Raw genomic sequence first — 26,443 nt, 5'->3', positions numbered from 1 at the left:
ATGAAGCACAGACTTCTTAATGACATGAAGAAAGTGTTGCAGAGGTCAAATATGAGGAGTTTAGTTGAAAGGTTGAAAAACTTGAGGGGTTTTAAGCAAACCACAGATAGATCTCAAAGATCATCCCAAATAAGAAGAAAAACAATTAAGAGAAGAAAAAACATCAGTAGAGGCCTGGTACTAGTTTTCAGCATTTCCTATGTATCATAAGTACTTTTAAGAAGGCAAGTCTAGCAGCTAACACCACCTAAACCATCTTGGGACTTCCCACCCACTTACCATCCACCCTGATTAGTAAGGCCCACAGTCAATAAGCAACATATTCAAAACTATGAGTAGCACAAGGAGGAATATGGGAACTTTCTAGCAAAAGCAAGAGAAAAAAAGGCGGCTCATCCACAACTCTAGTAAAGCAAAAGAAAGTGTTCAATTACTTCACCCATTGGTGAATCTCATTTCATGGAAAACATGAGGAAAATAAGTTGATGCTTTAACTGATTTCTACAAGTCGGTCACTATTTTAGATTGATTCAGACCTATATAATTTGAATACATTGCTTGAAACCATAAAGAAATAGAAAATACAATTTCAGTCTGCTATTGATGGTTGTCCGTTTTTCTTTGGAAGAAAATCGACCCAATTAGAACCGCTATCCCTGTTATCGCAATTGTGAACAGTATACGTCGCTGAGATAAATCACGTGCATGCCTTCTTGGGGGAACTTGTTCTCTCTCAGGAGCAGTCCTATCCCTATAAGATTCCATAAAAAAAAATAAAAAAAAATCATTGCTGGTGTAAAATTGAAATGCTGTAGAACTATTAATGGAAATAATTTCTGGTAAATAGGATACTGCAAAAAAAACAAAAGGCATACATCTAATGCTTATCAGAATGCTACCATTAAAAAAAAAATGCTTATCAGAATGCTGAAGTAGAATTTCAATCAAGTTTAAAATGTATTTCAACTATGCATGTAAAGTATGCAGTGTGTTGTTCTTGAAGCATGTTTACAAATTAAAAGAAACATTTCTTAATGCTCTATTTCCTGATCACCGAAAATAGAGATAGACAAGGGCAGCCATATGATTTTATATTTTTGAAGTCTTTGAAGTAAGTATTACTTAAGTTCAATTGTCCTATGAGGTTGTGGGATGCTAGCTTACCTACGAAAAAAAGTTCAGTTGTCCTCATTATAGAGCATAATATATCCTAGAAATCTTATAAAGGTCTTGCAACCAAGAATTGAGCATCGGAGAAGAACAGCTAATCAGGAGGCAGACGTCCTTGCCAAAGCAGGAGTGCTAAAGGAGGAGATCATTGTGGTAGTTACCACAATTTTAGTTGGTACCTCTGGTTGAAAATTGTATTGTGGTTACATATATAATTGATGTCTATGGTGTACTCGGATTTTATCCGTTTTTGTATATTGGCAGGGACAACTTGTCTCAACCATTATTCAATAAAATTGTCAACTTTCAAAAAAAAAATATATCCCAGAAATCTTAACAATAACATATGATATTCTGGTTCCCTGAACAATTAGATCATCTAAGATTCTCATCTAGTAAAAACTTGTTTAAGACCCATAACCGATAGCAAAGTCTAACCACATGTTCCTAAAAGCCACCATTGATGAACCCATTACAGATTATCCGTAAGCTTTATTCAAAAAGTCTAGGGTACTTCCGAGAAAATTTCATCAACAGCTTTAAGGAAAAGGATAAACGTATATAACAGTTACGGATGAGAAACCAATTTTTGAATTAATAACTTCGTAGATCATATTTTAGACCTATTTAGAAGACTACATTGCCATCTAAACTAGCATGAAGCTGTATTCCATGGTCATTCTGTTCACAAATTTACATTGCTGATTTATACTAGTTATACTGACCAGAATACTCTTGCCAAGTCTGAAAGAGTTGAATACAGGTATAGTGAGGTGAAAAGGATCACGACGAACAGAGAATACACCGACACAAGGAAATCATGTCGCCCCTTCAACAACATGGCCAAGTTCACATCGATGACTGGCCAAGTTGTAAGAAATTCCTATGCAAAACATTACTGAACATAGAAGCATATGGAAAGACCTTAAAATCACGAACTTCAAAAGTTAAATTGTTTTTATTTTTTATTTTTTTAGGTAGATTTGCTAGGGCTCTTACCAGTGTATTAATGAAAAAAAGAAAAAGGAGACCGATATCTGCATGACCATGTTTTGATAATGAGACGAATCGCCTTGTTTTACACTTTTTAACCAGCCGTCAAAAGCTATTACTTCTTCCAAAAAGCTGTCAGCAGCCAATTAGAGAGGGGTTAAACAAGGCGAGTTGTCCCATTATCAACATGATCATGCAGATATCAGTCCCCAAGAAAAAAATGCAATTGTCTTAAATCAAATTTTTTGAAGAAAGCCAACACTCTTAACTACTAAAGTTTTCCAATAAAAGAAGGAAGAGTACCCCCACAAAAGTTTTCCCTGAATCAAAATTACATTAAGTGCTTTCATAGTTTTGACACAGTTTCAACTTTAAACCTCATCAAACAAGAAACTGGATATGGTAAGGTGTACTTCAGAAGGAAGACGGAGCAGCAAAATTGTAAGAGAATTCAATTATGGTACACTTGTAATATTGTATAAAGGGATTACGTAACTTAATGTAAGACACAAATATATATACTTATCAATGAAGGCAGGAAGCCCTAATCACATTCCGTGCTATCCCCACGAATACCCTCCACTTTTTTTGTTAAACTTCTTCGTCTTTCTCTAGCTTGCTTTCTATCATGGTATCAGAGCAAGCGATCAGATTACCTCTTCTTGTGACTTGACTATCCTCAACGTATGTCAGCCCCATCATCATTCTACCACAAATCTACAAGGCATTGCCTGACATCATTCTCATATCCTTTGCCACCTTTGTTTCATCATCTTCCTTTTCTTCTACTTATCCATCACCTTTTTCTTTTGACCCTCCTTCCAACCTCATGAATACTTTCTTCTTATCCTCTCTATTTCATTCTGTTTCGTCATTTCCTCTTTGTTTTGATCCTTCTTTCTACTATTAAATATTCACGGAAAACCCTCCGATACCCCCTTTCAATTTACCAAAATCCCTAACCTTCCACTTGTCTTCATTCATGAAAACCCTAATCTTCCACTAATGTTCTAACCCTCTTCATTTTCACAGAATCAACAAGTTTTCCCATTTGAAGATCTCACCATAATAATAATAATAATAAATTAGTATTTTTTAATGGTGAATAATAATAAATTAGTTAATAAGTAATAGAGTTGTTTTGTCCATTGGTTCTCCCTTCCTCTATCAGATATGAGGCCTTAGACTAATGGACACAACGTCCACCTTGTTTGACATCACAAGATCCACAAGCATCACCAATGTTGTGTTTTCCTAGATCTCTATTCTTAATATCTTGATCGTGCGCATCTGTACCCAATATTTTTCTCCTATTTTCACCAAATAAAAATAAGATTAAAAATGATGGCTTCCTTGATTTTTTTTCCACCTATTTATCCATCAATGCTACCATATATGGTAAGCATTAAACTTGACACATGTAATTTCCTTCTCAAAACAAGTCGAGTTATACACAGTACACAGGAAAATGATTATGGAACATCTCGATGGAACAGATCCAGCTCAGCAATTCATAGATCAAGAGAGTAAAATAAAATTGATAATCATGCCAAGACTGTCAAGATAATTTTGAATCCAGCATACCGAGATTTGTTTGTTGTCGATCAATCTCTCATTGAATGGCTCAATGCAATCCTCGCACCAGAGATATGTTAACAAGTCCTCGGAGTTCAAAGTGCTCAAAGATCTTTGGGATTCATATCTCCAATTATCTCAAAGATCCCAATCTAAAATAATGCACTTGCACAAGGAACCATTTACATGTCAACAAGGGTTATCTGCCAACAGTGAATTCCTTGGCAAAGTGAATATTTGCGATGAACTAACGTCAATTGGAGAATGTCAACAAGGGTAATCTTCCAACAGTGATGGTCTTGGTAAATTGAATATTTGCGATGAACTAACATCAATAGGAGAATCTGTTTCTGATATTGACAAAGCCATGTAATAGCTTGACAATCCCGGCGATGGAAACAATACATCTGAAGCCGAGGCTCGAGCTGCTCATCAAGGTATAGGAGGGGTGCTTAGAAATGATTAAGGTAATGTTGTTTGGGCCTTTGCGGGTCCTATTGGGATAGCGGACGCCTCGGAAGCCGAGGTTCAAGCTTCTCATCAAGGTATCGAATTGTTGGTGTCAAAGGGCGATGATAAAGTGGTGGTAGAAGGAGATTCCTCAAACATCATTAAATGGATTCGAGGTCGTCGTAAGAATCCTTGGAGGTTTGATAGATACTTTGATGAGATCTTGGAGCACTAGAAACATGACTCTATCCTTTAAGCATATCCGGAGATCGGCTAATGAGGTGGCGGATAACTTGGCTAAATTGGGGGTGTCGAAAGAAGCCCGGCCCTTTTTTATTCTCGAGTTTTTATATGGTGTAAGCCCTTATAGTCCCGTATTTTTCAAAAAGTATTGTACGGACCACACTATAGGATGATCCAAACCGTCCATGTGATGGGCCACAACGTAAATAGCTTGTGCGCAAAAAATCATTCCTATAGGATGATCCCAACCCTCCGATCTTAGAGGAACTGCATGTCATGGAAACCTCAAGAGATCGGAGGGCTAGGATCATCCTATGGGAATGATTTTTTGGGGGCACAACCTATTTACGTTGTATCGTTAAAAAAAAAAATACCCTATTTACGTTGTGCTCAATCGCATGGAAGGTTTGGATCATCCTATGATGTGGTCCGTACAATACTTTTTGAAAAATACGGGACTATAAGGACCTATGATTTGGCCGGCACTTTGAATTTATTGTTGACACACGTGTCGTGTCCGTGTCAACACTCTTTTCAACATTTTTAAATGTCTGCTAGAAGTGTAGGTAACTTTATATGTATGTACGTGCCACTATTTCTAGATTTCTATGGGTTAGCCATGTCAAACACCCCATATCTGTGTCAAAACTCCGCACACAAATCTATATGCACAAATCAAGATTATATATAAGCAATACATCTGTCGCTTTCATCATGTCCAAACCACGCATAACTTCCTAAGAGTTGCACCCTCTTCTGCTTCAGTATGAGAGCATGTTTCTGAAGAACAAAGAGAAAAATAAGAAAGGAGGCAAGAAGGTCAAAGTGATGAATGTTTTTTCTGCTAAACAAATATATTTCTGTGGTTGAGGTGCAGAGGAGGCAAGAGAGGAAGAGGCGGGGGTTTTGGAGAACACGAAGGGAATCCTCAATTCAATGGCCAACCAAAGAGAAGTGCTCAAAATAATTCATGTGGGATTCTGGGAGGCCTTCCAACAGCCAATTGCTCTTATGGTACATCTGAGCCTATCATATGTCAATTGTGTGGCAACTGAAATCACATGGTAGAACAATATTACTATCATTTTGATGCTAACTCTCAAGGTCCAACATGGCCGCTTTGACCCATTCTTTTAAGACTGAGTATCCCAGACCCAGACCCATCAGCTCATTACTATCATATTCATAATCGAGGAACACCATTACTGTCCTCAGTCTTCAAACACTTCCTGGATAATCGATTGTGGAGCTGCCAACTGTGTGACCTTTGATGCAGGTAAATTCCAACATAATTTCTTACTGATGCAAGGGCCATTAATTAAATTACAGCCACATACTCAGGATTAACAACGGATTAAAGTTAATTTGTTGGAAGTTTCTGAATTCAATTTATTTCCAATCAATATCTGTGCCTAAACGTCCATACATATCAGAAATCGATAATTTAGGCCTTCCTGTAGATTTGACTCCACATCTTTAACATCTGATCTATCAATCCAGATGTAGATCTGAAGAGTCTCCTCTAAAATCAGTCTAAAATCAGGGTTTGCAGAACAAATAATGAATTTTCGAAATTTTGGAGCAAACAGAACTATAGTCAGGAAAGCACAGACTATAAAGAATGACAACCCAGTAAACAAGGGGGTCTAAGGAAAGGGCTCAGAACACTACAAGCAACCAAAAAGCACTATTTTCTGAAGGGTAGGTTCCATCACTTCGAAGTGCTCACGCCATGCATTGGGAAGTTAGTAGTTTTCTGCTTCGAAGATATCTTGATATACAACAAGGACCACACGACTCATGCTGAACACTGGAATGTTGTACTACAACTTTTAAGACAGCAGCAACTCTATGCAAACCTCAAGAAGTGCACTTTTATGCCTAATAATTGATAAATTGGAGTTCATGGGCTTTATGGTATCAGCTAAACGCGTGAAGGTTGACTAGTGAAAGGTCTAAGCCATTGCAAGCTGGCCGAAACCAAAGACATTAACAGAGATTAGAAGGTTTCATGGGCTGGGCACCTTCTATAGAAGATTCATTGAGAATTTCAGCATCATCATGACAGTGATAACTGATAACAGAATGCCATAAGAGGAATTCTCATGCTGGAGAGAATTTTCAAGTAATAAAAAAGAGGGTGACAAAGCACCAATTCTAGAACTACAAAATGTTGACTAAGTCATCGAAGTGGACCGTGATACATATAAAGTGGGTCTTGGGGCTGTGTTGAGCCAAGAAGGATGACCAATTGCATATTTCTACGAGAAACTTAATGGGGCATGACATAACTATTCTCCTCACGACATAAAGTTCTATGCCATCGTCCAAACCTTTTGGAGGCATTATTGGATTTAGAGAGAGTTCATTTTGAACTCAGATCAGGAAGCACTACATTTCCTCAATTCCAGAGGAAAATTAAGTTGAAGACATGCAAAATGGGTGGCATATTTACAAGAGTACACTGTTGTCATGCAATGTAAGGCTGGTTTACAAAACAAAGTAGTTGATGCCTTAAGCCAGAGGGTTAATTTGTTTAAAACCATGTCTGCAAGAGTTGTTGGGTTATACAAGTATGATCCTTATTTCCAAGCTGTGTCTTGAAGGACATCAAACTGGGGACAACAAGATGTTGGTTGCATTTGCGATCAGTAATGGGTATTTAATTAAAGGCATCAGATTGTGCATACCTAAAGGCTCCTTACTATATTTTTTGATTGATGAATTACATGGAGGATGTTTGAGAGGTCATTTTGGCATGAGTAAGATCATAGATATGGCAAGAGAGGTATTTTTTTCCTATGTTTCAGCAACATGCCTATAGACATGTGGATAGGTGTTATATATGTCAAGTTTCAAAGGGAGAACAGTAAAATATCGACTTGTACACTCCCCTTCCAGCCTCTACTGCTCCTAAGGCTGATGTTGGCATGGATTTTGTCATGGGTTTACCGTGGACGGCAAGAGGTAAGGATTTAACACTTGATTTTGTTTTCTATTTTCTAAGATAGCACACTTCGTTGCGTGTAGGAAAGCATTGGATGTTACCCACGTGGCAACTCTATTCTTCCAGAGGTAGTCACTAGTGAGGCTTCACGACATCCCAAAGACTCACATCAGATAGGGACACAAAAGTTTGTTAGTCATTTGTGGACGACCTTGCTGAGACTGTTAGCAACTAAATTGCAGTACAGCAGTGCTCATCGTCCCCAAACAAATGGCTAAACAAATATAGTAAATCAGAGTTTGAGGAATATGTTGCGTTGTCTCGCAAAGGACAACATTAGATAATGGGATTTGACACCAGCAAAAGCTGTGTAGGGAAGAGCCCTTTGAGATTGTATACAGATGGGTCCCAAATCAGGTTGTTGATCTCGTGGACATATCAAGCCAATCGACCGCTAGTGATGATGCCTTTGCATATGCATAACATTTAAAAGAAGGTCAAGAACAGGTCCAGCCACAAAAGACAAAGGGAGTATCAAATGGGAGATCGGGTCATGGAATTCATTTGGAAGGAAAGTTTCCTCCTGGCACTTATCCCAAATTGAATAGCAAGAAAATAGGCCCATGCAAGATATTGCGCAAGTTAGGAGAAAATATGAAGTTGAACCCATCTTTAATGTGGCCGATCTATATTACTATCATGGTGATGTTGGATCTGAAATGGATTCAGTTGAAGAGAGATTACATGAGCAGATTCCAAATAAATAAGAATAGAAGATTGGAGAGCTAATTCAAGTGTAGGAAATCAAGACTAGGGACTGTACATATAACTGATATATTGAAGGTGGGTTGCAAAATCTGATTCAGAGAATTCGTGCATAAATGAAGGGGAGTTCATGAAGATAGATGCTGAAATGTGCTAGTCTGCAAAGGCGAGAAATCGCACAAAGGAGAGTTTCTTTTAAAGGGAAGAGAGTGATACAAGCAAAACCAAAAACAAAATGGCGCAGGGGTATTTTTGGTCATTTCTAGATCAAGCTGCTTTCTTTGTGAGGATTCTACTTTACCTTTTATGAGGATTTTTAGCCTAAAATGTGGGTTTGGCAGGGCTTAAAATGTCGTTTATTGAGTTCGGCTTATATAATTTTACGCAATTAGCATCACTAAAGTGACTTGGGTTAGGAGTTACAATAGCGGGCAAAGGAGGAAAATAAACTGTTTTTGAAGAGTATTTTATACTTCCTTTGGCATGTAACAGCCTCCAAACTATGATTTTAGGACACACAATGCACAATGCTAAACCAGTGACAACACGTGTCGACACAGACATGGCTTTAGACACGTCTACGTGAACTTAGACATGAACAGTCTCAGCACTGCAGGTCCAAAAGGTTAAAAAGAAAAAAGAAAAAAGAAAAAAGAAACTAAGGAGAGAAAGAAGAGAAGAAAATAATAAGGAGATCATGAGCGAGGGTGTTTGGGATCTATCAGACAAAGGGTGGAGACGAAGTTGTCGCCATAGATGCGCCAGATATTAGATAGGATGCTTGATCATTGTTGTGGTTTTGTGCCTCTTAGAGAGAAATGAAGGACAAGGTTTGAGGCAGAAACGAAGGAACTCGACATTGTAGAAGCAAGCGAGACAATAGGAGAACCTTTGCATATGCTGACATGGACAGAGAAAGGACGGCGACTCCTGTGATTTCACTTCTTGTCTTCGTTCCTCTTTCTCAATCTCCGTTCTTTTTTTCTTTTTCTTCTTCTTCTTCTTCTTCTTCTCCTCCTCCTCCTCTAGTCACATGTAGTAGTTTACCCCTTTCTTTATTTTTATGTATTTTTCCTTTTTCTTTCTTTCTTTCTTCTATATTCTTCTTCACCATCCTCAAGTGAACTGCTATATTTCCCCGCTTGGTTTTTCCACATTTCTATTTTGGTGAAGTTATCACTATTATAGCAAGTTTGCATGATCTGATCTGATCACAGTCGTTCACGTGGATGGGGCATAGATAAAAAAAAAATATCTAAACAATCCTAACCATCCGATCAAAGAACTTTGGGAATTGCAAATGGGGTACCAAAAGAGTAATACTGATAATCTGGAGTAAGTGGATAGGTGGCTAGGATCACTAAACAAAATTATAATTTTTATAAATGGTCCAACTTAGAGGGTGATCCTTGGCGCAACAGTAAGGTTGCTCCATTGTGACCGTGGTCATGGGTTCGAGTCATGGAAACACTCTACAAAGCAGGGGTAAGGCTGCGTACATCTAGCCCTCCCCAGACCCCGTAATGGCGGGAGCCTCGTGCACTGGGCCACCCTTTATAAATGGTCCAACTTATATAAATACGTGGCATGTATTCTAAATTAGAGATTGTGTATATCTAAATATTAATTACCAAATGATCATGAGTAGTCGTGTCCCCGTTTCTAGATTTTGGGAGTTGCCGTGTCAGACAACTGGTATGTGTCCACAAGTGAAACTCGTGCCCATATCCACAAATCATAGCCTCCAAATTAGGGTTTGCATTGAGAGAAAGTTTTAAGGATTCAACCCTCCATCCATAGTTTCAAAACCCCCTATCATCCTCGTCGACTCACCCCTCCCTTTTACCATGGTCATGTTCTTCTCCAAATCCACATTTTGGACTACAAAGTTGTAAGTTGAATGGCTATCGATCACCTAAGTTTTAATTGGCATCAGACCCACATTGATTGATTCGTAACAACTTATGTCGCTTGCCTACTGTTAAAGCATAAAAGATAAATAACGCCTTTCTCCAACAGCTTAAGCTTTTGGAGAAGTTGGTAAGTTAACATGATATCAGAGCCAAAGGTCTCAAGTTCAAACCTCCCAGATAGCAAAAATCCACATGCGATGGTTGGCCCAAAGTGGGACCACATGTGCCACGTGTTTGCCAAGTGGGCCACACGTGCGGGGGAGTGTAGGGGTGTCAACGGATCCACTTCGGGTCGGATCCACCTATGTCACAGTCACGATCCATTCAAATTCCTTATCGGTCGGGTTGGAGTCGGATTGTTCTTTGGATCCTACTTTCCACATGTAAGATCTACGAACGAGGGAGTCTCTCTCGATAGTCCTCTTGAGTTTCTTGTCTTCTTGAGAGAGATTGGGGTTTGGGATCGCCGTTGTTGTTAATGGCAGCCGGGTAGCCAAAAGAACAAAACCCTAAAATCCCTCTCTTTTCCTTCGTGAAAGTATGAAATGAAACGACTTAAATGAGTGGAATCGCATTCTCGTCCGATTCATTAAGTGATAAGAGAGGTTTTGACGAAAATACCCTTCATAGAACGGTTAGCATTAACAAAATTTGGAGGGTAATTTTGCAACACATTTCGGATCGTGACTGTTAACTTACCAACTTCTCCAAAAGCTTAAGCTGTTGGAGAAAGGCGTTATTTATCTTTTAAACTTTAACACTCCCCCTCACGTGTGGCCCACTTGGCAAACACGTGGCACATGTGGTCCCACTTTGGGCCGACCATCGCATGTGGATTTTTTTGCTATCCGGGAGGCTTGAACTCGAGACCTTTGGCTTTGATACCATGTTAACTTACCAACTTCTCTAAAAGCTTAAGCTATTGGAGAAAGGCGTTATTTATCTTTTATACTTTAACAGTGACTATCTAATGGCCATGTGTGGCGTGCCCATACCCAATCCGAAATTTTTCGGATCCCAGATTTGATGATCCAAAATATGCCCATGGATCCTATTCATGTGTTTAGATCCCGTTCATTAACGTTCGGATTCGGACAATCCATCGGACCATCTGGATCCATTGACACCCCTAGGGGAGTGTTAAGGTATAAAAGATAAATAACACCTTTCTCCAACAGCTTAAGCTTTTGGAGAAGTTGGTAAGTTAACACCTACGAAGTTATCAGGTTGTAGCACATCGCTACACGTGCAAAGCGACTCGGACAATGCAAGATTCACGGAGATTGGACGTGTAAACATCATCTTGAAGTGAAGTCCGAAAAATCAAGAAGATCTAGAAGAGAAGACTACTCAAGGGAATATAGAATTTTCTATGTAGGATCTCTCTAGATAGTTTGAATAGTTTTGGCACTTAGAGAGTCTATATAATGTCTTTAAATGTCCCTAGAAAGAACACTCCCCAAGAAGGTTGAATGTCCGTTGGTGATTCCCCTCAAAAATGTATGTTTAAGATTCCAGGGAAATAAGGAAAACCACGGACGTCCGTCTGTAATCTGGATGGAAAATAAAAAAGTTTGTCAAGCCAACGACGGACTCTGGCACGCTTTTGAAATTCAAACGGGCAAATCTGCCGGACGTCCGGACTTCGTCCGCGACGCTCGTTGAGACAAAAAATTAGGGTTTTTCTAATACTCCAAATATATATACTTCTTCAAAAACCCTAAATAACAACTTTTGCATTTTTTAGCCTCCATTGTTGAGCTTTAACTTCTCACCTATACTCCCTTGAGCTATTCATTGCTAAAGAACCTACATTCAAGTCTCTCTAATGCCATTACTTTCAAAATCAAGAGAGGTTCATTAGGCATTTATTGTATTGAGTGAGTCAAGAGCTTTTTATAAGCTTCTTTGTATTAGCCTATAAAAGAGGCAAAGAGCACTTCATCGTTCTTTTTACTCATTGTAAAGAAGGGTTGTGACCCTTGGAGAGTTTCAAGACTTGGTGATTGTAAGGAGGCCTCGGACCCGGCCATGGTGTGGTGCCTGGAACAGTGAAGAATCCCAAGCATGAGAAACTTGGAAGAGTGGAGTAGGTCTTTTGAGAAGACCGAACCACTATAAAAATCTTGAGTTCTTGTGGTGTGCATCTTTCCTTCTCTTCTTGCATTTGGTGATTGGTAATATCATAACCTTTACTTTTTCATTCATAACGTAACAAGGGTTAGATTTGTTTTAAAAACGATTAACAAGGTATTTCTTGTAGAAACAAGTTTTTCAAAATATCAAAATTTTTATTATACCCAATTCACCTCTCTCTCTCTCTCTCTCTCTCTCTCTCTCTCTCTCTCTCTCTCTCTCTCTCTCTCTCGGGTTGCTTAGTAGGATTTCAAAAGTCAATCATACCTTCCATGACTCTTCCTAATTATGACAATGCCAACCAAGCACTCAGCCGCATCAACCGATTACTTGATCACGTCATGTCGAGTCGAGTAGGATTTGCTTTGGCTTCGTTTGTCCCGGATCTGTGTTATGAAACGAATATCATCCTGACTTTACAAAAATAACAAACAAGAACCTCCTAACTACAAGGTCACACTTTTTCCCAACTTGTTACCCCCATCACCACCAATATTATGCAATTCACATTTGTCAACCTAGTTCTAATGGGGCTATCTCACTCCATAAAAAAGAAACAACCCAATACCTTATCCTTAACTCCCTGATGACCTATAGAAAGTTTTCTTTTGATCTTTCAGACTTTGTTCCACTAAGTTACTTGAGATACCAATAACAGAAGCTTGGTTCAGTAACATATAGTACCAATATCTGCTTTGCTTTTGGCTCTTGGTTAGCTAAACCAAGCTATCCAACATAGGCCTTTGGATGCTCCAGTGAGAAGAGGCGACTCGTGCCAAGTTGATGGAGTAAAAAGATATAGAGGCAGACCGAAAACAACTTGGGTAGAAACAGTGAGGAAAGACTTCATAGCTAGGAACATAACAGAGAACATGACCTTGGATAGGATAGAAGGGAAGAAAATGATCCAGGTAGACGAACCCAACTAGAGTTAGGATTAGAGTCGGATAGATTCCTTTCACCTTCTTCATGAAATTTTTCTAAAGGATTCATTTAGCCGACCCCAACTAGTTTGGGAAAAAGGCTTTGTTGAGTTGACTTGAGTTGACTTGAGGTTCTTGGTTAGCTAACTCTGAAAGACTGAAACTAAATTAGTACACTAGACATTTGCTTAGACGGTTCACTTTGGATAGATGTGTGTGTGTGTGTGTGTGTGTGTGTGTGTGTGAGAGAGAGAGAGAGAGAGAGAGAGAGAGAGAGAGAGAGAGACCTGAAATTCCAATGAACAAAATCCCAAGTACTTAAAATTTACTCAGGAAAAGTTTATTAGAAAATACTTTTTTTTCAAGATTGCATTCTTTTTTAACTTGCTAGTGTAGGTTTCTACTTTAAAAACAAACCATATACACAAAATAGTAACTTAAAAGTCTCAACACTTAGAACTAAAAGCCTTATTTTGAACATTGACTCTAATGTAATGATTCCAAGAAAGAAGGCATTTGGTTATTCTCTTTCTTTTTTTTACCATTGTATTTCTTTTGCTTTATACTTGACAAGTGCTCAAGTTGTAAATGGCTGTCTTATGTTGCACTTTGCTAGATTAAGAAAGATATCAAGATGGCTCACAGTTGTTCCAAGTTCTCTTGATTCTATTCTTTATATGGGGATTAGGTAGGAACAATATTCTGTAATATTTAGGTTTAAGTATTAAATATCTAGCTTTAAGTGAAATAGATGCATGAAATAAATTTTTTGTCCAACATTAAAATAAAATGAAAAGATTTTTTGTTTATATATTTTGGGTATCCTTGACATTAAAATGGAAAGTGATCTCCACTACCTATCTTTTTAAGGTGAAGTACTTTTACTAGTAACTTTACAGCATTTATCAAAATCTACAAAACTGGCACCCTTCCTGATACAATAGTTCGTGACCTATACCCACCGGCATCCTCTGCGATAGTGTAGGAAATCAAATTGTCCTAAGCCTAATTCATGTATCAGTGATGAACTGTGGACAAGTCCAATACATCATTCAAAAAAAAAAGTCCAATACATCATTCATAGTTCTGTTGGAACAAAAGGCTTTCTAAACGGACTAAACTGTACCCAAACCAGTAAAAAGGAAACTTTTTCATCATTCAAATCCACTGCAAAGCAAATTAGTTAACAAAACCGATCAGAGAAATATTCGTCCATTTCTTGATTTGCATTTTTTTAACTTCTCTGATATATTGCTCCACAATTTTTTGTCTTCTTCTCTACGTTAATAATCTAAAGTTTGTTCATCATTTTCCATCTCCATACCTCAATCCCCAACACTATTTTTCACTGTCTATTCCCACCTATTGCAGTGCCTTTATCTATTCAATTAATTAAGGTCAGAATCCAGAATTTTGACACATAATGAGAAATTATCCTTGTGACATAATTTCCAAACAAGCACTAACAAAGATATAGTTGTTCTTAACAGAGATAACAATACAAGCCTGTAAATTTTAAAGAGACTAGAAATATAAGAGTGTATTATCTAGGAAAGACTTTTTAAATGACCATACCTGCTAGCAAGTCTAAAAATGTAAGTCACAGCAATGGCAAGGAGGAAGTGACAAATGCAAGCATATTTCCAATAGAGTTTTATCAACAAATTTAAATTAAGGGAAAAATACACTTAGTTTCCCCTGTGGTTTCTGACACATTCAACTTAACCCCTAATGTTTAAAAAGTTACAAGTAGACCCCCTGTGGTTTCAATTTGTGTAAGGTAGACCCCCTCAGTTGACGGTTCGTCCACAGATTGAAGGGTTAGGATGATCCTATGGAGCTGATTTTTTGGGCACACCCTATCTATGTCAGGGCCCATCAAATGAACGCTTTGGATCATCCAAACAATGTGGGCCCACTGTGTGTTTGGTAGTGTTTGGATTTTGATATGGGGTTTGGGCCCACTACCAAAAACACAGTGGGCCCACGTTGTTTGGATGATCCAAAGCGTTCATTTGATGGGCCCTGACATAGATAGGGTGTGCCCAAAAAATCAGCTCCATAGGATCATCCTAACCCTTCAATCTGTGGACGAACCGTCAACTGAGGGGGTCTACCTTACACAAATTGAAACCACAGGGGGTCTACTTGTAACTTTTTAAACATTAGGGGTTAAGTGGAATGTGTCAGAAACCACAGGGGGTCTAAGTGTATTTTCCCCTTAAATTAATTACTTGGTAGATGAAAATGTGGACTAACCTGGAAGACTCAGCAATACCATCTGAACTACTGTGAAACTGGATGTCATGGTCATTCCGTTCGCGTCGACGGACATATCTGTTACATTGGTCACAAAAGTCTGTCCTATTCCCACACACTTCCTGAAATTAAATTGATAAAAACTTACCCCAAATAATTACAAAAAAATTACACCATAAATCATTTTCATTTCACATCAGCAGTGTCAGCACAGTTACTACCTGATGTTGAAAGAGATCAACTGCAGGCAATGGGAACTCACAGTACTCGCAAGTAGCAATTCTTTGGGGGCATTGTTCTCCTTTATGGAGGGCTAAACCATCACGTTCTATTGTTTCACTGCATAGTGAACAAGCTACCTGCCTCATAACAATTAAGTTACAAACATTATATATAAAAAATATACCATCCTTACTTTTTTAACATAACCAAATTTCATTAATATACATGCAAATCAAAACACATGAAGACAGGTGGTCACTTCCATACAATAGCAGATAAATTAATGAGCAATATAAATTCTATCTGGAAATAATGAAGAAAAGGCAAAAAATTTAAAATATCAATTCAATTCCAATCATTATCGACTAAAAATATATGATAAGAAATAATCATTTCTTTTACTGTGCTGACACACAATAACTTTTAGTATGAAACCAAGACACTTCACTCATAGATCTCTAGGAGTATCGTGTCATGTCGAAGAGTGTCCAAGTGTCCACAAGTGTTGGAACAGCAAAAGACATGACACGATTTGGATTAGTCTAATTCAGTTTTAAATCTGAATGTTTGTGAGTTACAGTATCCCACTCTAGGGTTTCATATCTAAGTTCCTCAAGGTGATTCTCCAAAGATAAACCACCTCTATAGGATATATATATATATATATATATATATATATATATATATATATAGAGGAAAATGATTGTGAGCTTGAAGCTCATATAGCTTATATGAGCTTGAGGGCCCAAACACATGGGTCCCACATTTTTTGTGGTGATCCAAATCATTCATTTGCAAGGCCCCATCATAGATAGGGTGTGTACCAAAAATCAGCTCCATTGGATCATCCTAACCCCTCCAAAAGCGGAGGGCAAAAATGGGCAGATTTGTGGCAAACGTGTCTGTCTATTTTGCCCTCCACTTTTGGATGGGTTAGGATGATCCTATGGAGCTGATTTTTTGTACACACCCTATCTATGTAAGGGCCTTTCAAATGAATGCTTCGGATCATCCTAACAATGTGGGCCCACATGTGTTTGGGCCCTCAAGCTCATATATGCTATATGAGCTTCAAGCTCACAATCATTTTCCTCATATATATATATATAATACATGTAAGGTATTGCCTAGGCAATTTTGCAAAAGCAATTTTGCAGCCCCTCTTTTCATGAGAGAAGTGCTACCTCTTATGAACTAAATGAATAAGACAAATTCAGCTATGAGGTGGCTCTTCTCTTGAAAAAAAGAGGCTGCGAAACGACTTCCTGCGAATTGCCTAGACATTCCTTATATATATATATATAGCAGAAGAGAAAAGAAGAGATTTTTTTGAATTTTTTGAAAATTCTATGAGAACTACACATCACTTTTTTTGACTTTTTTTAACAAATGCACCCATTCAACTCACATATTTTCAATCGTACCCCCTCCTTTATGCTTTTTAATAAAGGCACCCATTAAAGCCACATAATTTCAATCTTACCCCCCCTCCTTTATGGTTTTTTAATAAAAAATCTATAGGGTGATCTTAACCATCCGATTTAAGAGGAATTATTGAAACCTCTATAGATTGGAGGGCTAGGATCAACCTATGGAAATGATTTTTGGGGTACAACCTATTTATGTTGTGTTCTATCACATGGACGGTTTGGATCAACCTATGACGTGGTCCGTACAGTTCTTTGTCGGCCCGTGCATCGCACAGGGTTTTTTACTAGTGTATATATATAAATATATATATATATATATATATATATATATATATATAGAGAGAGAGAGAGAGAGAGAGAGAGTTGTTATGGTACCGGTAAGTGGTGCGGCAATGACACTACATCGATGCTAAAGTATCACTAACCTGGCAATATTGTATTACAACAAATCTATTCAAGCTTCAAAGAGGATGGTAGTTCAAATTTCTTGAGGTAAATGACTAATAGAGAGAGAGAGAGAGAGAGAGAGAGAGAGAGAGAGAGAGTTGCTATGATACTGGTAAGGTGGAGCGGCAATGACACTACATCGATGCTAAAGTATCACTAACCTGACACTATTGTATTACATCAAATCTATTCAAGCTTCAAAGAGGATGGCAGTTCAAATTTCTTGAGGTAAATGACTATCATTTGGAACCCTTTGCGGTAATTTGATAATTATTCAACAAGCACAAACATGTAAATCAGAAATCCTTATTTTTCAGGTTTCGGGCTGTTTTGTCCCAATAAGTCTGATTTGAATGTTAAGAGACCTAAAAACCTTGTTTCTTAATGGGTTCAATCGTTCAAGACCTAAGTCAGACTCTTTGGTTCAAGGATAGAGTGTGTGGTGTCAATATCTTTATAGCATAGGTACCACTCCTTTTAGTTTTTTCTTAATGTGAAAATAGATGGTTGGTGAGTTCTGTTGTACCATACATTGAGATGCATTTGGTCAAGTTCAAAACAACCGAGGAGGGATGGGATTATCTTTAGTTGTATTTAAGGTCCAATTGTGCTAGAGCTTATCATCTGCAGATCGATATCAGGGCAGTATGTTAGGAGGATAAATCCATTCAGGAATGTCACCCTATTATGTTAGGTTATTGGGAGTAGCTTGCACTCACAAAACCACTTCATTCAAAGAGTACCCTGATGTTAAAATAGTAGAAAGAGGAGGCAAGATTATTTCGGTACTTGATATCTCTTCATCCAAGCAGCAGAGGTCAGGTAATTTTGGGGAGATAATGGATTTTCCTTTCACCAAACACATTCTTAGTGAAATGTATGAAGAGGGTGTCTGAGAATCATTCCCCTGCTCTTGTCGATCGCTTCAGGGATCAAGTGACACATACTCTCCATTTCAAACGGAGGAATCTTTAATTTAGACCTAAACTGATTCTTAATCATTTTTTGAAAATCTCAATGATCCTACTTAGTGGAAGGCACCCATACATCGGACTGAAAAATAGAAAAAGGAATACTGCTATTATTGGTCAAAGGAAAAGAACTTCTAAAATGCTTTTATAACTGATATGATTCGCAATTAAGCATTCTATGGGAACTCACAACCTAAACCTCCATAGAGAAACATGGATGTCAAAGCATCACCCACCTTGTAGCATCAAATGCAAAATGGAATGAAATGGAAATGGCCCTTCAATGTTGAATAGATAAAAATCAACTAATCTAGCAACCACCACCAATAGTCATCCTCATATTCAAGTCCTGAACACACAATAGGAAGGATGCTACTTTAAACTATAGTTAGGATTTCTTGGTAAAATCAAGTAAGAAGATTGGCAGGTGAGGAGGAGCATGCAAAGCAGATGGTAAAGATATTGAGAAGAAACTCTATTGTTCCTTCCTCAGTGATGGGAGGAAATAAAGCATATGCAATCTCAATGTCAGCCAAAATATGAAGAAATGTTACAGTTTTCTTACTAGTAAGATGGTCAGAGGCTTGTAATCAATTATCCAAAAGGAACTGAGTGAAGATCCAGATTCAAAATATTGGTATCAGTCTATCAAAAGGCGTACTGGTACATATCAATTGTATTGGCTGAATCGGCGTGACTCATGAGAATTGGATGATACAAACTCTCATGATCCCAGAAACAGTGACAGAGATGTGCAGCAAACGACAGAGGAGATGCAAGATATACACACACAAAGAAAAAATACAAGAGCTATGCGGTTCGGCAAAGTGCCTAAGTCCACAGGAGGAGAGTAACTACTTCAATTAGGTTTACAAAATTCTCTTTTCTTTCCTCAAACACATTAAGTAAGAAAAACTGTCATCGAAACCCTATTACATGGCATAAATTAACACCACTACATCAAGAAATTACTAAAATATAGCAAAAATAGGAAAATTAAATTTAACTTTCAAGGTCTAATTTTAGAAAATAAATTTAGTTACATCGTTGAAATATTTCCCATATAAAAAGAATCTTACACAAAATGCAAGGACTATTATCCAATTGTCATGAACTATAAAATCATCCAATGGGTTATTTTATGTAAATCTCTTAGAAATGCACACCAGAAAAGCCACCAAAACAAAGATCAAGGATATGATGAACATACCGGAGCATGGGTGTTCGTATAGTGTTCCTCTGCATGCTTTTTGGGAACCATATCTCCACAAATTGTACATTTTTCCAGATTGCGGAAGCAGTGTGCAGAATGCAAATCAATATTTGGAGCTGGAATAGCTCTCTCACTAAAAAATAATCAAGTCATCAAATCCATAAATAAATCCTAAACCATCAGAAGAGAACCCACTACCAGATTTAGTAGACAGATAAGTACTATTAGCCAGTACACTTTCCATTATCAACAAAAGGCTACCGAGATGATAAGATTGGTCTTAAATAATTACAAGTGTAAAAATATAATAACATACATAGTGAATATGGAAACCCTGGTAAAGCAGAAAATAATCCAAACCACAAAGAAAATATGGAATCCCCACAAGAAACCAAGTAAACAAAAAAGATCCTTCAAGTCCAATTATTGTGCTGCTTCAATGGAGAAACCATCTAAAACATGGAAGCAGCCGTGAAGCAATTTAAAGTAGTTTCAATAAATTAACAGCATGCAGGAGTCATATCATTACATAAAACTTCAGCAATGTAAAAAATCATTCGATGAAAATTGTAGGGAATATGCCAGACCAAAGTTATTAAACTAGGGTATATGCCAGACCGGAGTTATTAAACTTATGTGCATTACTGTTTGTAGGCCTGCAACTGCACGGGTTACCCAATTTTTAAGTACAATAGAAAACAAAAGGTAAGTGCCCTATGTCTGTCCCCAAATATTATCCCATATTCTTGTCATATTTTCAGTTGCTCACAATAGAATATGATAGACATGAAAATATATCTAGACCTCTAGACAGAGCACATTTTCTATGATTATGAGAAACATATGCAATATAAGGGTATGAAGCCTAAATGAAGAAGGTAAAGATAAAGACTTGGACACATCCGTTCCCACATAGCATTTAAACAAAACCCAGAAATGGGCAAGGGATTTTATTAAATACTGGTATTAAAATAGGGGTTCTAAAATGATGCATGCCCATGAAAGAGTGGGTAGAAATATAAATGGGGCCCTGTGTTCAATAATCCAAACCATTTATCTGTTAAGCCTGGCTATGGATGGGTCATGCATCAAAATCCACTCCCATTGGACCCTCCAATTTGTGGCCGTTAGATAAATGGAGATAAGAAAATAAAAAAGCAATGGTCTATATTCACAATCACAAATCAGAGAGATAGAATTGTCTGATGGACGTCATTCAAAAAATAAAAAATAAAAATAGAATTGTCCGATGGGAGTGGATTTCGATGCATGCGCAACATGGACCATCCATATCCAGGCCTAGCAGATAAATGGTTTGGATTATTGAACAAGTGGGCCCAAGTTGTAATTCTACCCACTCATATTTTTAAAGCACGACTCAACAAAATGCTATAAGGGTAGCACCCCCGCCCCATTTTTTATTGGCAAAGAAATCTTTTATTATAAAGGGGAAATGAGATGAAACAACAAAAGAGATGGTCGGAGCAAGGAGAGAGCGAACAGAAAAGAGGAAGAAAAAGAACAAATAGTAAGCAACAATGCCCCTCAATGGGGAAGAAAATGAAAAACAAAACCCAAAGCCTCTCCGCTGACACCCTCCCATGCTAGTCTATCACCATCATTATTCGTTGATCTATGAACATGTTGAAAGCGGACATGGAAATCATTCAATCGCTCCTGGATCTCATCTAACATGTTCAAATCTCCATGTTTGAGGGTGGCTATCATCCATCCATTAAATTACATTGAGCGAATTTCCCTCTACAATGAGTCTGTATAAATCTATCTCATCAATAATTCTGAGGACTTGCAATAGTGCTTTCAATTCCACTTCACTAGAATCAGTGATCCGAATGGGCAGTGATCCGAATGGGGCCAGAGAACACCCACCTGGTCCTTCCCTGATCATCCCTAAAAATTCCTACACCAGCTGGCCCCGGATTACCTAAGCTAGACCAATCAAAATTGAGCTTCATAAGTCAGAGGATCATCTAGGAGCAGGGATTTCCTTCTTATCCCTAGAGGTGCAAATCTCTCTCCAGCATCTCCATAAGTCAGAACTCGATATGAACCTGAAACAAAGGAGAATCTTTGCCCAATCAATGGTTAGCGGGATAATCTTCATAAACAAATAATGTGATCTTTTAACCAAGCCTCTAGAGATTCTATCATTGCTTTCCTTCCAGAAGACCCATACCGTGGCTGACTACACCACTCTCCATAATATCCTCCTCCCACGCCAAGGATCGAATATCCAACGATCAAGGAGATCTACCAACCGCTCCAGAAAGACCCAGGAGAGCCCAGATCTCCCAAGAATGAGGGTCCATATCTCTTTGGCAATCTTGCAATGTACAAACACACGGTCCACAGACTCTCCTGCCTCAATGCATAGGGCACAAGTATCAATTATAAGCATCTGGTGGTTCTGTTTCTAAGATAGTCCACTATCCTGCTAGAATCCTATCTTCTCCCCATCTCCCGTTCTAAATTCTGAATGAGGATCTTGAATTTTAAAGTCTCATCACACCAAGGTCCCCTTTTTTTGGGAGAAGGTAACTAAAATTTATTCAAGAAGAGAGCACATACAGCCAGGGACAAGATGTCCCCTGATATGGTTCAAATACTTACAGTAATCCACTATCGCAGTTACAAAAAGAGTAAACAAAGAGCAAACAAACTACACATGGGCTCTCAAGTAGATACACGAGATATCCGCTCTGTCCACGCCATCTTTTGCTAACTTATCGGCGTTAGAATTTGCTGATCTCCACACCAAGTTCCCCTTAATCTTAAAATCATGAAGCAGAGTCCACCCTCCAAAGTTGAACCATATTTATCATTCATCACATATCTCCATCGGTGACCTCTTTCTTCGCCGAATTTCCAAAGCCATTTCCCATATGACGTTGCTCACCATTTTCAACCTCCTAATACCAAGGCCTCCCCTTCTTCCCAACTGAACAGATGGTATTGTCTGTTACTCACTATCATTCCATTGAAAACTTCTTTGGATCTACTCGATGCTGTTAATCACAGAAATGGGTAGAGGAATTAAAATCATGAAGTAAATATGGAGATTGTCAAGGACTACCATGATAAGAGTGATTCTGCCCCTTAATGACAGCAAATTTTCCATCCTCTCACTAAACAGGTCTCAAAGGCTTTTAGAGGATATATTGATACACAATGTTTTAAATTTCAGTTTCGGTCAAGATGAAAACAGAAATAGTTCGCTTTCGGTTGGAAATTTTGGTGGAAATCCTATAAAATCACAAAAATGTATGGAAACATATGCAAATGAAAGAATTTTATGATGAAACTTCAGGAAATGATAGAAAAGGACAAATACACACTTTGAAACCATCACATAAGCAAGACAACCATTCAGAATGGTTTAACAACATCGAACACATAGTGACATACGTTATCCCGTTTGTTTGATAATTCAGTGCATACCAAATTTCATATGTAATTCTTATAAATATTTTTTACATAATACAAACACCACCTTTCACATGCAATCCATATAAACACAATTACGTAACACATACTGATATAGTATACCACTAATACACTTACAATTTTGAATTTGATGTTCTTCAGTGGAGGTAGAAACAGAAACATTTTGATTGTTTAGTGTTGGTTTCGGTAGAAATTTAAAGCCATGCACACAAGGGGAGTCATAAATAAGATATAGGTGTCTTACACCCCAAGATATTGGAAAAATCCCCAACTTCTTAGTCCTTCATCAAGACTCCCATAAGCATGTATTTAGCAAAGTTCAACCGTTGGCCTAGTATCAATCGTTGGCCTAGTATTGCTTCAAAGCATCTGAGAACGACCCTTAAATTGATAGCATTCCATATGTTAGGGATAGTATATATATATATATATATATATATATATATATATAATGTTACTCTTTCCTCTGCTTACTCATTCCTCTGCTTCTTTGAATTTGACCGTCTCGGTCTATTTTCAATGAAATTCTTTACCATTCCATATGTTAGGACCACTAAAATAGTAAGGTATCATCTACATATTAGAGATGAGTAATCTCAATCCCTAGGTGACCTATTGAAAAACCTTCAATAAAGACTCTAAATATAGCCAAATTCATCATTCTACTAAGCACCTCTTCCATAATAGTAAACAGGATAGGAGCCAAAGATCTCCTTGACAAAGACCCTTGGAAGTCTTGAAAAAACATTTTAGCGACCCGTTAACCAGAATTGAGCACTACACATCGTCAACCAGGATTCAGCACTACATCAAGAACAACCAATCCCTCCACCTTTTTCCAAATCACATTCTTGTCATTAGGTACTCAAGGCAACTCCACTCCACTCTTTCATAAGCCTCTTCGGTAACAACCTTGTATAGAACCCATGGTTTGCCTGATTGATGAAAAAATTCAATGCATTCAGTAGCAAGCAATGCCCCATGAAGAATATTTTTGCCATGAATGAAAGCACTCTGAGGTTTAGATATAATGCCTCCCTACATACCACACAACCTATAAGCCAAAACTTTCGCAAAGATCATAGTGACATCGACAACAAGGTTAATGGGGAAAAAATTAGTCAAGTTTTCTGCACAATATTTTTTTTTATGGATAAAGGAAATAAATGTGGCACCGGTGCTTCTATCTAGCTTAACACCACTGAAGAATTCCTCATATGCTTGATCCCAATCCTCTAACATGTATTTTTCTACCAGCGCTTTCAATTCCTCAAACTTATTAAGCATAGACTGTTCATTAGATCAATTGATGGGAGCCAAGGATATAGGTTGTTCGTTGAGGTCAACCACTATCTAGGCAAATTCCTTGATATCCCTGATCAAGTTTTCAATGTACTGATTGGAGGATCCCCCCCTCCTTAGATCACTGACTCCCAATCTCCAGGCTTCTCTCATCAGACCTAACCACTCACATACTCAGGTTGCTGAAGTAGAATTTCTAAGATAGGGTAGGAATGAGTCTTTCATGATTTAGATCTAGGCTTCAAAATAAGTTTACAATTGAAGTGTTATGTGTTTGCTTTAGAAACTCAAAATAGATAGGATTGAGTCATTCATGATTTACATATAGGCTTCAGATTAAGTTTACAATTGAAGTGTTGGCTATAGAAGCTCCTTTTTTTTATAATCAAGTTAGTTTGGTTGGATGAATTATGAAAAGAGTTTTTATCTTGTTTACTGAGGCTTCTGTGTAGTGATCTATAAGTTCTAAATGGTGTGATTCTACCTAATTGAAAAATGTGACTTCATTCATGTACTTTCAAGTATTTAATGCAATCTTGTGGTTGAAACCAAACACACGAGTGAAATAGTTTGAGGTTTTTTTTGTGTGTGTGTGAGTGGAAATGCAACAATTCAAGTGTTAAATGCAATTTTCTGGCTGAGATCAAGCATATGAATGAAATAGTTGAAGGGTTTTTTTTTTTTTTTGTAGAGTTACTTTTGCAACCTTATTGTGAATTTTATTTCAGAATATCGAGGGAACTTGCCAATTACTCTACTGGTTAAGGCCGATAATACTGAATCATGCATAGTCTCCAAATTACAACTCATTTCAAGACTAATTCAAATTCCAACAAAAATGGTTAGAGAAATCACACTACAATTTCATACCAACCCAAAAAATTAACAAACCAGAATCCGTCCAAAGAAACGAAACTACTTACTGTCACTTTCCAACTCTAACTCAGCCAACTAGAAGTGACACCGTAGATTTTTCCAGTTCTTTTACTTCTCTTTTTTCCAAAACCTCAACACTTTTCATTATCAAAATTCGAGTTTCAATTCCACAAAAACCTTTGAATTCGGCACGCATATCAACAATAAATTACAAATAATGCACAGAAAAGTCAATAAGTAAGGTAAGATTAAAACAGATAAACAAAACAAACAAAAAGTCAGTGAATTACACTAATTCTATAAAAATCAAGTTTCTAGAAAATTTCAACGAAATTAAAAAACAAAGATCGCTCACCAGTGACTACAAACGGTTGTGATGAATTCGGAGGGAATCTCCATGAAAATACCTGCAAAATCTCCAAAAATTAAAATGAAATAAAGACCTAGAAACTTAGGGAAATTTATCTTTCAGATTAGGTAAAGAAAGTGTTGGAATTGAATTGAAAAATTGAAATAATTTCATACACTAAGTTAAAACAAAACCCTAGGATTCAAAGCTCCGATGCAAAAAATGAGAGTCGACTGATTACTTTTTGGCTTGGATTTTTATGTTAAAGAGGCGCTTTAAAAACACCCAAATCTGGTCAGGTGAGGAGGCTATCTGAGCCTTCCCCCTATAGGATTATGCACCCCACTATTAACGTGATTGTGACTTGTGAGCAACTTAAACGCTTTTTGACGTCAAATCAAGTTATAAGGGGGGCGCATCATTCCTATAGGCGGGGTGAAAAAATCATCGTCCTTTGTTTACAGTGTATTTTTATATGAAGAAATGTTACATAGTCTGCGGGACCAAGGAATCAATGATAGTCCGCAGTATTTTGTACGATAGATGGGCCCCACCTCACCTCAACTTATAATTACTTGACTCGAAGTCTTCCGTAAGATAAGGAAAACACTTCTAAAACGGGCTCCCTTCCTGAAAATAAAGACGGGATATGTATGGCCGAAGGATTTGGCAATCTTAATGTGTAGTAGAGATACGCGTGTATAACGCGCCTCACTTTTTTTGTTTTATGCACAGGTGTCACGATAGAAGATCCTGGGTTTTTTCAGCACGGATCCTGCTTTCTAGCAACTCTC

The 26,443-nt window shown here is 37.7% G+C and overlaps 1 protein-coding gene across 2 annotated transcripts; it reads right to left on the bottom strand.

The window, feature by feature from the left end:
* Window positions 1-423: 423 nt before the first annotated feature.
* On the bottom strand, window positions 424-25,928 carry LOC143876239 (TRAF-type zinc finger-like protein). Of its 2 annotated transcripts, none has more exons than XM_077377962.1 (6): window positions 25,826-25,928; window positions 25,656-25,707; window positions 19,655-19,790; window positions 15,596-15,733; window positions 15,375-15,496; window positions 424-751 (listed from the first exon to the last, which is right to left on the bottom strand). In XM_077377962.1, exons 2-6 carry the CDS (start codon window positions 25,697-25,699, stop codon window positions 598-600), a joined length of 594 nt encoding a protein of 197 aa, XP_077234077.1. In that variant the 5' UTR covers window positions 25,700-25,707; window positions 25,826-25,928; the 3' UTR covers window positions 424-597. The 2 variants fall into 2 exon arrangements, with proteins under 2 accessions (XP_077234077.1, XP_077234078.1); XM_077377963.1 differs by having other exon boundaries at window positions 25,844-25,909.
* Window positions 25,929-26,443: the final 515 nt, after the last annotated feature.

The sequence above is a fragment of the Tasmannia lanceolata genome, unplaced genomic scaffold (assembly GCF_043159265.1).
Source record: "Tasmannia lanceolata isolate RefF3 unplaced genomic scaffold, GAP_Taslan_0.1 ptg000004l, whole genome shotgun sequence".
Taxonomy (NCBI): Eukaryota; Viridiplantae; Streptophyta; class Magnoliopsida; order Canellales; family Winteraceae; genus Tasmannia; species Tasmannia lanceolata.
This window is presented reverse-complemented; position numbering and strand designations above follow the sequence as displayed.

What these genes read in the sequence shown, in the direction of transcription:
- LOC143876239 (XM_077377962.1), bottom strand. Translation starts at nt 25,699, where the DNA reads ATGGAGATTCCCTCCGAATTCATCACAACCGTTTGTAGTCACTG. An exon ending in ATACGAACACCCATGCTCCG is followed by an intron (nt 15,734 to 19,654) that starts GTATGTTCATCA and finishes GTTATGAGGCAG; the next exon opens with GTAGCTTGTTCACTATGCAG. An exon ending in TTGATCTCTTTCAACATCAG is followed by an intron (nt 15,497 to 15,595) that starts GTAGTAACTGTG and finishes ATTTAATTTCAG; the next exon opens with GAAGTGTGTGGGAATAGGAC.